This window comes from Periplaneta americana, chromosome 2, assembly GCF_040183065.1.
Source record: "Periplaneta americana isolate PAMFEO1 chromosome 2, P.americana_PAMFEO1_priV1, whole genome shotgun sequence".
NCBI lineage: Eukaryota > Metazoa > Arthropoda > Insecta > Blattodea > Blattidae > Periplaneta > Periplaneta americana.
In genome coordinates this window covers 34,046,839-34,059,796 of record NC_091118.1, presented here as the reverse complement: position 1 = coordinate 34,059,796, position 12,958 = coordinate 34,046,839, and the positions used below count along the sequence as shown (strand labels likewise).

The 12,958-nt window shown below is 37.8% G+C and overlaps 1 protein-coding gene across 22 annotated transcripts in view; it reads left to right on the top strand.

The window, feature by feature from the left end:
* Glut1 (Glucose transporter 1) overlaps window positions 1–12,958 on the top strand; it is a 122,584-nt gene that overhangs the window by 15,524 nt on the left and 94,102 nt on the right. For 15 of the 22 annotated variants that reach the window (XR_011330006.1, XR_011330005.1, XM_069814966.1 and 12 more), the window contains exons 2-3: window positions 7,948–8,275; window positions 9,807–9,827. The exons of 1 other annotated variant lie outside the window; for it this stretch is intronic. Coding sequence is in view for 14 of the 21 variants with exons in the window: in XM_069814966.1 (XP_069671067.1) it covers window positions 7,956–8,275; window positions 9,807–9,827 (341 nt within the window). In the remaining 7 variants the exon portion in view is untranslated. Of the gene's footprint in view, window positions 1–7,947; window positions 8,276–9,423; window positions 9,461–9,806; window positions 9,828–12,958 lie in introns of those variants that run through there. 6 more of the 22 variants (XM_069815017.1, XM_069815008.1, XM_069814999.1 and 3 more) reach the window with 6 other exon arrangements.

The window sequence follows — 12,958 nt, the reverse complement described above, 5'->3', positions numbered from 1 at the left end:
CTAACCCAAGCCCGAACGCAGCTCCGGATCAGCAGGTAAGCGAATCTGCCGACTGAGCTACGTTGATGGTTCTACAAAAATATACAATGCATAGCAAGCAGATCAATTCTATTTACAAGCATGTACAGTTCATCAGTTAAGCTATACAAAATATACAATACATAGCAACCAGATTAATTCACTTTGCGAGCATAAACAATTCATCAGTTGAGTAGAAGATATGAGTACCTATGTAGAAATTTGGTTAATTCTGTTCTGAACCTTTTCTCTTGGCCCTTCAAAGCTTCAAGGTAAATTGAAGATGTTAACATTATCAGTACGTAATACTGATCTCTATATACCTGCTGCATAAGTACGTAACATGTATGCTGCGATTAAGAAGGTTGTATGTAGCCTTATAAAAATCAGTCTATTATTGTCGGACCATCGGATCTGTGCCCCTTCAGCGCTGTCGTCGTTCTTGAAAAAGTTAACGCCTGTACTCACTCCATTCCACCCGCTTTCCTCCCACCACGTTAGACAGCAAGCCACGAACCTTGCCGATTAGGGATGTTGCCAAACTTCTGTCAAACGGTATCATAAATAACTAGTCCTCCATGCTACAATATCATTTCTTTCAATCAAAATATATCTTGTATTTCTACATTTTTAAACCTAAATCCCATGTCTCGAATTACTTTCCGCAGCGTTTCTCTCCAACCTTGGAAAATATTGTCTCTCGCAACCTTCAGTAATTTCTTCTATGTCGGAACTTCATTCTACACGGTATAAAATTCTTGTATCTTTCTTCTTAAAATACATGGGTTCATATCATCTACAAGAATTAAAGGTTCCCTTGGTCTGTTCTTCCCTGGTGATTCTAGCTTTTCACCTCCTGCACAGCCTCCCTCTCTCCTGATTTTCTTGTTAGGCGCTCTGTCCTGCCTATATAAATTACATAAAAATGTTGTATTATTAATATTAGTTAAGTAAGTAATTAAGGAGGGAAAAAGACCTGTAGGGAGGCCGAGACGTAGATGGGAAGATAATATTAAAATGGATTTGAGAGAGGTGGGATATGATGATAGAGAATGGATTAATTTTGCTCAGGATAGGGACCAATGGCGGGCTTATGTGAGGGTGGCAATGAACCTCCGGGTCCCTTAAAAGCCAGTAAGTAAGTAAGTAATTTTAATACGTAATCAATTGAAATATAATAAGCTCCACCTGTGATCGCAGCTGCTCTTTTCGTTGCCTGACTTATAGGGAACAGATATTGACCTGTTTCTCTTCATCGCAAAATGCTATTACGTACTTGCTTAATAATATTTCTTTCGTCACTCCGTGCTACAGTGTTCATGTTGAGTTGACAACACTGGACTGCAAGTGCAAATAAACTGTCCCGCAAGAAGGCTCAAAATTGTGAGTAGTGGAAGAGAGAAAGAGAGAGAGCTAGAAAAGAGAGAGATAGGCATGCAGAGAGAGAAATGAATTACCGAGGCTGAGAAGGAATTAGGGTTCAGTTCGCATATCTTACGGGGGCACAGATCCGATGGTCCGACATTAAAATGTGATAAAATTGTCTGAAGTAAAGTCTGAATTCTATGTCTATGAATAATAATAATAATAATAATAATAATAATAATAATAATAATAATAATAATAATAATAATCCGTGGCGTGACAGCCCTTGAAGGGCCCTGACCGACCAGCCGGCTGCTGGTCTCACATTCACATGCTGAAGCAGAGGTGGACGATCATCCAACCAGAATAGAGGTATCGTGTGTTTAGCACGATGATCTCCCCAGCCGTTATAGCTGGCTTTCGCAACCGGATTTCGCTACCTATCGTAGTCAGACCTTTACATATATACGCAGCACTTGAAGGCGCAATAACTGGTCAACTATTGCAAGAAGTTGACCTTTTCATACCATATCCTGGTCGTCGAGAATATGAACAAAGTTTCCTGAACCTTTGCACTGTACTGAAGCCGTCGACGTAGTTGTATGCAACGCCTGAGCCACATAACGTAAGCTGTGGCCATCCTCTACCAACGCCACTGCTCTAGCGGCGTTCATTGAGTTTAACGGCATCTTATCTCTCTTAAATGAGGCCCGATTGTATAAACCATTTAATCTTACATCAGAGGTTAAATTGATCCTTGTTTCAGCTGAACTTGGAATTTTGTGTTGTATAAAGTCTAATCTGAGATTAATTTGTCTCAAACTAAAGTCAACTTTGACTGAAGAAATTTCTCCGATTAAGTTAGATGATCCAAGTTCAGTTATTTATTTTCCGTTTGAAATATACGAGTGACAAGTTGTGCAAATAAAATAGCCATTATTATTAATATTAATAGATATATTAGGTACATTTATATATATATTTCTTTCAATTACTTGCCTTAATACACAAACATTCTTATATTTTATAAGGCTCTATCGTGTTCAGCAGTATCAAATAACATAACCTATAATTATATTATGTTTATAACAACCATTAATTATTTATGGATATGATAGATACATTCATAAATGTTCAATTAACTGTATTACTAAACGAACATTGTCGTTTTATAAAGCTTTATTATGTTTAGCAGTATCAAACATCATAACATGATAACAACTTGGAGAACAGTCAGCCTTCTTCTTATTGTCCGCCATTATTTACAATGCACAAAAAAAACAGTATCTGCAACAGAGTGTACGGAAAATCGCCAAAAAGTAGTTGTAAAGTCGCTAGATTTCTCATTATCAACAAAGAAAGCTTACATTTTGTCACTATGGGGTGCTAAAAAGATCACTAAATCCCTATTTAAGCAATATAAAAGTTAAAAGAAATTGTTGTTGAAAAAGAGTTAAAGTCGCTAGATTGGCTACACTGAACAAACCTGTATAACATGGTCTGCGCATCACGTATTTCACCTGTTTATGCGATGTTGCCAAATCCTTTTCACGTGAACTTAGATTGCATTTGAACCAAGGTAATTTGATCGCAGAAAAGTTTTATACAATAGAAGAAGTGTCTGAACTCGGTTCACTTTTCGATCTTCGATCAAAGATGATCTTTAGTCAGAGAGTTTTATACAATTGGGCCTTAATCTTACATCAGAGGTTAAATTGATCCTTGTTTCAGCTGAACTTGGAATTTTGTGTTGTATAAAGTCTAATCTGAGATTAATTTGTCTCAAACTAAAGTCAACTTTGACTGAAGAAATTTCTCCGATTAAGTTAGATGATCCAAGTTCAGTTATTACTTTTCTGTTTGAAATATACGAGTGACAGATTGTGCAAATAAAATATCCATTATAATTAATATCAATAGATATGATAGGTACATTTATATATATTTCTTTCAATTTCTTGCCTTAATACACAAACAATCTTATATTTTATAAGGCTCTATCGTGTTCAGCAGTATCAAATAACATAACCTATAATTATATTATGTTTATAACAATCATTAATTATTAATGGATATGATAGGTACATTCATAAATGTTCAATTTACTGTATTACTAAACGAAAATTGTCGTTTTATAAAGCTTTATTATGTTTAGCAGTATCAAACACCATAACATGATAACAACTCGGAGAACAGTCAACCTTCTTCTTATTGTCCGCCATTATTTACATTGCACAAAAAACCAGTGTCTCCAACAGAGTATACGGAAAGTCGCCAAAAAGTAGTTGTAAAGTCGGTAGATTTCTCATTATCAACAAAGAAAGATTAAATTTTGTCACTATTGGGGTGCTTAAAAGGTCACTAAATCCCTATTTAAGCAATATAAAAGTTAAAAGAAATTCTTGTTGAAAAAGAGTTAAAGTCGCTAGATTGGCAACACTGAACAAACTTGTATAACATGGTTCGCGCATCACGTATTTCACCTGTTTATTCGATGTTGCCAGATCCTTTTCACGTGAACTTAGATTGCATTTGAACCTAGGTAATTTGATCGCAGAAAAGTTTTATACAATAGAAGAAGTGTCTGAACTCGGTTCACTTTTCGATCTACGATCAAAGTTGATCTTTAGTCAGGGAGTTTTATACAATTGGGCCTTAAATGTTGTTTAAAACTGAGTTCAATATCTCAGAATTCCATTAGAAGCAAAAAAAGAAAACAATAGTGTTGCAACTTTGTTTTGGCTGTTTGTGTTTAGGGTTGTAAATTTTAATGGCACAGCAATAAATATAAAGTAAGGGACAGGAAATGGCAAAGTGGGTGTCACAAACCACCCAATGGGTATACTCTCCGTCCCAAAACATTGAATTAACACTTGCCTAACACAAACAGGTCTATAGAAGCCACAGTAATGTTATAATTTGTCTTATGGTTTGTCATTTCAAATTTATTCAAGTGTTGTGCGTGTTTTTTTTTGCTCGGCAGTGTACATGCATGCATATATACACACATGCACACACACAGTTTTATTCTAGGAAAATTCAGTTACAAGCATGAGGAGGAAATTTTGCTGCTGGGAGAAATGCCTGTAGTGTCTTCTACCCTGGAGATGGTGTATATGTGAGCCAATAAAGCTGTAGATACAGTATTTCATGAAAGATTGATACACGTTTACTGTAACTATTTATTATAATGACTCAAACTTCAGTAAAAGTAAAGTTTCGAAAAATACTTTCCACAGGCCCTCTCGATCTTGAGTAGGCAAAAAAAGTATATATATTTTTTTTTCAGGACACAATCGCACTTCAGGGACATTGATACTGAGTTTTGAAACTTCCTAAGTTTTTGGTCAATTTCTTTCAAATTCGGTGGGTTTATTTTGTCTATACAACATTACCAGATGTCATCAGTCCCATTTCGAGGTTTAGTGTATGGATTCGTATCAAGCTGTTATTGTATTCTTCATCTGACATAATTAGGAACATTAAATCCAGACGTTTGAGATGGGCAGGGTATGTAGCACGTATGGGCGAAATCAGAAATGTATATAGAGTGTTAGTTGGGAGGCCGGAGGGAAAAGACAAAAGACCTTTGGGGAGGTCGAGACGTAGATGGAAGGATAATATTAAAATGGATTTGAGGGAGGTGGGATATGATGGTAGAGACTGGATTAATCTTGCACAGAATAGGGGCCGATGGCGGGCTTATGTGAGGACGGCAATGAACCTATGGATTCCTTAAACGCCATTTGTAAGTAAGTAAGTACCAGATGTCATCAAGTTTCATTTTACTTCCTCAGATATTAATTTTCAGTTATTTTAATGATGTAAATTTATGCGTTCTAACATTTTCTGTGAAGAACCTTCATCTCATGATTAAGTTTAAACATTGGTTAATTAAATAAAAATGTTTATATATTATATAGTTTTTGCTTCGTAATTTTATTTAATTTTTAAAAGTTAAAAATTCACTCCGTAAAAATTTTTCATTGAAGAACTGACTTCATTGGAATATATGCTGAGTATTCTTGCAAAATTTCATGTAAATCTGAACAAATGGAAGCCGCTAGGGACCTTTTTATTGACCTAAAACGTAGTTTTGAGAAAACGAAAGTTTTAATGGGTGTGGTAGGTTTAAAAGTTCTGCGCGTAGAATTTCAAAAATGGCCACAAGACCTTCACAAATGGTGGGCAGAGGCTAAATATAGGGCAGAATAATTTAAATTATGGTTTATTTAACGACGCTCGTAACTACAAGAGGTTATATCAAAGTCACCAGTGTGCCGGAATTTTGTTCCGCAGGAGTTCTTTTATATGCCAGTAAATCTACTGACATAAGCCTGTCGCATTTAACACACACTTAAATACCTATAGGGCAGAATGTTAAATGCATAATAACATATTTATGTAAAAGAAAATTTGTTTTTGCCATTTTGGCCAAAAACTCAGTCAAGTGTCCTTTAATGAATATAACCACTTTGTGCATCAACAAGTAATCAAATCAATAATTGTTAAAAATCATCAAACTGGAGTGCCCTCTTACGGAGTTATTCGAGAAACTAAGTTTCTGTCCTCATTTCTTTCTGTTTCGAAGTGGTACAAGTGAAACCTTGTCATTTTGGGGCATTAGTTTACAAAAAGTGTTTAATTTAAATTCCTAGAATCCTATAATTGAAATTAAATTTGGATTGCAAGTAATTGGTAATGTGTCCAAAAACTTGCTGTTTATATCTAACTTGGAAGATGACTTAATTGCAACCGACAATGGTTTTCAAACTGAAGCGTCGTCATCGGCGTCGCAACCATCGTCGTTGAAGTGTATTTGGTAGAATTAAAACTGCCCTCTGTGGTAACGAGCTGTGACCTCTAGTGTCTGAAAAAGTTACTTTTCCTCGGTCTTCATCTTTGCAAATTTGCCTTTAAGACAGTCGTCTTCATACTTTCATTTCACTGAATGCAAGGAATGTTAAACTCTTCTTCAGTGACGGTGAATTCTTTTGGCAAATTTTACCTTTCACTGCAGTATAATTTCTTGACCGAATTTTGCCCAACTTAGTATTGCTCCGAGAATGGCAACAATATGCTCATTTGTTTAATAAACTAGATGGAAATACCAATGGGGGTACGCGGACTGTCCGATAGATGGAACAAATATAATATATACAACAATATACCTTTCTAGACAATCGATAGTGGCGATATGACCTTGAAATTAAAGCTAATCTGACTCATATTACTGTAAAGAAATGTTAGAGTAAGACTATGAAGTTCGTTCCGGTGAAAAATATATGGAAATAATTTAAAAAATGTTGAAGTATAAATATTCAGTGCATTGTAGTAAACATTAAAGATTATATTTTATTAATTTTTGTCTATAGAAGTATACTGAATTCTCTGTACATATTTGTTAAAAATTTCATGGAACATAAGATGGTTATGAAAGGGGATCAAACTGTATCGGCAGCTTGTCGTGCTGGTGATAGCACGTGGAGGAAAATTTCTCAATTTTCGTGAACTTTTTCCATCATTCTCAGAAAAGGGTAATATAAACATTGAGCATTTTATTAAATTAAATTTTATGGTATGAGAATATAGTAAAGTTTTAAAATATTCCGAAGGCATTATCTTTAACATAATACAACACTTCAATTAAGTTCTTTTGATATAGTTAAGTCTGTGCGCTAGAGTTAATGCAACAAAAGAATAGTATGGCGGTTAACGATATATTTCATATACCAACATTATAAATTAATATTAAAACTATGAATCAGAAGTATTAAATTTTCATTATCGGTATTTGAGCCATCAACTAGCATAATTAATATATTATGTCTCAAAATCATTCATCCATAGTTTTCTGCTCGAAGGCAGTATTTCACTGCAAACCCAGCATATATCGAACTGAGTACTTAAGTATTATTTTAGGATTATAGTTAAATGCAATACGACTTTGGTTAGTTCTTTCATCATATTGTGATCTATGAAATGAATTATTAATAGACACAAATCTCCCCAAGAAATATGAAATATTTCCAGGAACAAACATAATAATATTAAGCTTTCATGTTTATTCAATTGCTTCCAATATTTCCGCATAACAAATTACACTAACGTAAATTTTACAATTCAGTAGCATGTTATTTGGTTGAATCAACAATATCGAACATTATTTGCCCTTATAGCGCAAGGAACTACATCAATCCTTTTTGCTATATTAAATTGAAATTCAGGATTACAAATGGTAATTCAGTTATTTTAGCTTTTCAAAGAAAATATCATCAGTTTAATGTTATACATTTTGTTATATTATATTTCCGAACCACGAAATTTCCTGGGAATTTAAGTAACATATTCATCTTTCCTTTTGCCCTTTCCTGTAGAAATAAAATTTCCTTTGAAAAGGGAAAATGCCCTTGACTTTACATCACTGTTCTTCCTCAGTACAAGAAAATCGCGAGAATTTGTGGGATTCAAGGTAGTCGTAGACGCAAAACATCTGAAAACCATTGGCATATGAATGAATTCAGTGTGCAGGACAGTGGTTGTGGTAATGGCTTGGGTCCCCAGGTAGGAGAATGGGCGAGACGAGACCAGGGATTAAATCCATGAGAAAATCTGTGGCGGCCCAGCAACAACAACAACATTATCACAAGAGAGAGGTAGCTCAAGCACAGGTCCATCCGGTTCCCGGAGCGGAAGTTCTGGAACTGCAGGAGTATGTTGCCGTGGGCGACAGTGGCGATCTTGAGGCATCCGCACCAAGGTCCCCCCCGCTCAAGCTGACCGCCAGAACTCGGGAGGCCCACCCGACAACCAGGCGGAGGAAGGTTAGTGATGAAACGAAGGAAGAAATTCAGGAGGAAGACGAAGCCACTCTCAGGGAGTTGCTTGTGAGGTATGTAACATGCCTCGGCTACACCAAGACACATTCTCACACACGCTGTGCTTCCAAAAGTAAGGGCTTCTTCGTCTTCACCAATCTTCCTATCCTTTCGCTCTTGCAGGCAGCATTCATACCCTTCTCTTTTTTTTTTGCTGCACTTAACATTATTGAGGCTACTTTCACTCTTTTTCCTTTTCACAGTGACCTACACTGCTTTTTATTTAACATTGTCACGTTCTTTTTACACCAAACAAGTTTTTTTTTCTTACTTTCTTGAAGGAGCTCAGAGAGCTAAATCTATCGGTTTTTTGTTTTTCAGCATAAAATATCACATTTTAAGTGATGCCACTTACTTTTGGAGTGCAGTCATTTGTACATACTGTGCTGGGTGGTTGTGTTGGCTGCAGTGTTGGTTGCATGACCCACAGCACGCCGATTTACTCCTGAAGCTTTGCATTCTTCCCAGGTGTTTTCTTTCATTTGGCTTCCTCTGACGTGAATAACCAGTGAGTTGAACGCACACTCACAACCACACGAACATATACACATTCACAAAACATTTATACCTACTATATATTCCTGTTGTTACCATATTTCCGCATGATGAAATGTAAATGCAGCTTTCCAGAAGTGTCAGCACCTCCTAGAACCTACTGAAGGGGATGTTTCCGCAGCATGAGTAGAGGGCATACTGTGCTTATTGTTCCTGCGGTAGCAGAGTGTGTGCATGCACAGGATCATGCACAGAATAGACACACACATACATCTCAGCCAGTTGAATGCTTTCTGGAGTTTCCCAATGGTTATGTGTTGCAGGACTCTTCTAAGGTGCATGCCTTCATTTCAAATAAGGCCGATGTGATGAACCAAATTACTTTTGGCTTTCATGGTAGAATTTTTTACTTGCCATGTTGCGTGGGTGGACTTGTTCACTTGTGCCACTTAATCTCGGGTAGCTTCCCCTTATTTAAGACGTGTTATCACGTCCACAGTGAGACAACACCTCCTCCAGAATGATATAAGACGTGCAGACTTGAGGAAGGAAGGTTGTACAGAAACTAGATGAAGATGTTTTGGTTTGGCATGCTGGCATGTTCTGATACACACATCATTACAGGATAGAGGTGGGAGAGTAAACGTGAGATATTCTCTGCTTTCAGCACACACAGGAAATCCCAGATACCAGCTCTCATCGAAGTAAGTAGAATCAAGTTGTGGAATCGATGTTTTGTTTGAATTCAGTGGTTAGTCTCAACTCCACTCGACCCACAGTAGAGCTCTGACCTGTGCAGTGTTGTTTTTGTTGCTGGAGGTTTGTTAACGCGATCACATTACTGACTGGAAACACGACTCGCAGGTCAGATGTCTGGTCGCCTCAGTGGCTGGCCACTCCGAGCCGTTATAGTAGACGGGAAACAAAGATTAGCTATTCAACTGGCTGTTTTCTGTGCGTCAGCAGGGGCGGAAGTCACTGGGGCGCCTTTCCCTCAAAACAAATGAACCCATTCTTTCATTTTGATACGTTTCTTTGTTTCCTTCATAGTGGAGGCATCCTGGAATACGGGTAAATATCTACCTCTAACTACTTTATTTTTTTCACCTAAACAAACCAAAGTACTGCCTTGCCTATAATGATGTGGTGTCGAGGTGAGTGTGTGACATACAGGAGCGACGCCAACCGAGTGCCTCTCCCGTCGTCGTCCCTTGACGTGTCTTCAGGCTTCCAAGACCTTCGTCATTTTGATTGCTTTGGCTTAATTCAGTACCAAACAATAATATGACAAAAATTTAGGACTGCTGGCAGTATCTCAGTGGAGGTTTGTTGTTGGTTCTTTTCAGTTTACAGGCTTAACACACACGCTCTACAGAATGGCCCAGAATAAAGCGTACCGAAAGCTGAAGTTCCGGCGTCCAGTCAGTAATGCGATCACTTGGCAGCAAACCTCCACGACGCAGCTCCACGTGCCGACTTTATTCTGAGCCATACGACTAGAGGGCGTGCATGATACTTCTGTGTGTCCCACACTCGACTTTTTTTTTCCTTCTGTATTTTGCTTCTTGTGATAGTGAAAGCCGACAGTCACAGATGGGGTTTCCAACACTGGCATGAGTGTTTGCATGAACAAACTGATAGATAAAACAACATTTGATGTAAGTTCCCGGTACAGTCTTAAGAAGTGATAGACGTGAAAAATACATTACTCCACGTGACCTAGGTATAGCGACAAGTAAATTGGGTGTAACCGTGCATGCTGTTGCAAATATAAGACCTCGAAAAGGAGACGGGCAAGGATAATTTACGCGGCAGGAGTTGAAGATGAGTAATCCAGGTTTGTATGGGACGCCGACCTCTCCTGGAACGGTTGACTGTGATGATATGTGATGGTGGGTTTATATTCACATAAAAGGTGGACTTTGAAGCAGAAGTTATCACCCACTGCAGCGATGAAGCTTGGCATTTGTGTTTGTTATTTTGCACAGCTTTCACTGCGTCTCTAATATTCGAGCATCAAAAAATGCTTTGAAGCGCGGTTTGACGTACTGGGGTCGTCCGGGAAGTAAGGGCTGGTCTACCATTACGTACTTAAAACAAATAGCTTATTATACTTTAATTTTAAGCCGATTCAGACGGTGCGTGTTTCTGTGATGGATTCCAAGGTGGCTGCGCGGATGGGTCGCCTGCGTGGTCACTCACCGGAAGTAATGCGCTCTGGTGGCTCCGTAAATGGCTAGCTTGCTGGATTTCGAGGGTAGCTTCCTTGCTATTTTTCGTGTTGGTTTGCAGGCTGGAAACCAAAGATGATCATATCATATCACCACTAAAACCATGTCGCCATGTTCGTTGTTTCCCATCTAAACCTGTTTTTTTCTATATTCTTTAGTTTCTAAGAAACAACAATTAAATATCGGACTTTAGCTGTTTTGAAATTATGGCTTAATTACTTTATTACGACATTTACTACTGTTAATGTAGGACTTTAGTTGTTTTCCACTCACGGTTTAGTTTCTTTCTGACCATGAGTGTTGACAACAGATGAAGCAGCAGATGATTTTCCAATTTGAACTGTGAAAAGAGCCAGCTCCGTGTGAACAACTACCATCACCGTAGGCAACACGGGAACCAGCCAGTCAGCACGCAGGCTAACCATCCGCGCAGCCACCTTGGAATCCATCACAGAAACCGGGCTTAACATTCATGTCAAAATGTAACATCCGTGACATGAAAGAAACAGCTATACAATATTTATCGACTATGTTTTTTATGAACCAGGCTTTACTTACAATCATTTCTGTATGTAATCACCATGACAATTGAAACATTCGTGATTGTGCTGCACGAGTTTTTTAATATCTCTTCAAATAAATTTGTCGCTAATAAAGTTAGCCAACAATTCACCGTTTTTCACGAAATGCTGTGAATTTAAGCATGGAAGCTGCTTGAGGTACATAAAGAAGTGGTAATCACTGTAACCAGGTCAGGACTGTACGGCGGATGGTCGAACAAGTCCCACTTCAAAAAATGTCGAAAAAGAATACTTCATCCTCACATCCTCACACAGCACACTGACTCCACCGATTACAACAGAAATCTGTAGCTTTAAGTATGAGTAGGAACTAGCAGTGTTATGAATAGATGTCATCTTTTGTACTGACCTCTTGCCGGCATCAATTTCTCCATTGGCTCGTTTAAGTTTCATTATTTATATCAAAGCAATCTCGCATCAACATCTTTGTAGAGTTTTGATACGATGAAATCATGGATATTATAATATACAACGTCTTTCGTTTCTTTAATTAGTATCCGAAATATTAGGGTATCTTTGCAAGACTTTATATTTTGTGTTTTCTCGCACTAAGAGATCAGTTATCAACGCTTCTTTCATAAATACCAAAAGGAGCTGCTATACACGTTTTGGTTCCAAATGGCTGAATTTTTTGGTATAAGGGAATATGTGTGCATAGACTGTAGTATCGTTTCTACTTTCGTATCTGAAATCCACGTTTCGTCGCCAGTAATTGGGATGTAGGCAATCCACATCTGTCTCATAGCATTAAAGGAACGCCAGAGCTGAAACTATGCACTGATTTTTATGAACGCCCATCAACATCTTTGGTACCCATATTGCACAGATTTTGTAGCTCTGTATTCTGCGGCAATGTCATGCAATATTGGAAAATGTTACAAAAACTGACCACAGAGGGCCTGCCACTTTCTTCCTCATCGTGAAAATTCGTGATACCATCTCTGAACTACGTCTGCACCACTGTTTGATCCCTCCTCCGTTAATAATAGTAGATCCATACTCTTCTGAGAATTGATTATGAATTTCTGAGGCTGAGAGTTTTTGAATTACGAAAGTAAACCTCAGCCAGAACTTCACAGCAGGCAGAATGTTCCATATCTTATTGCAATTTTCAACCATGACTTCAAAACGACATATAATAATCACGCGCAGATTGTTCACGTGGTATACGGGTAACGAGAAAGACTAGTGTTTCGACGTTATGCTCGGGCATTGGTTTGAATCTCGCTTGGGCTAGTTCCCTACTTTCCTTTGACATACATAGAACATTCTCTCTCTCCTTACTAGATGAGGAAATTGACTGTAACGTAAAAATGTAACAATGGTGTCCTTGCTCTCCTGATATCTATTTCTCTTGTTCTCCTTTTATTCCTCTTGTTCCCCTTGTAAT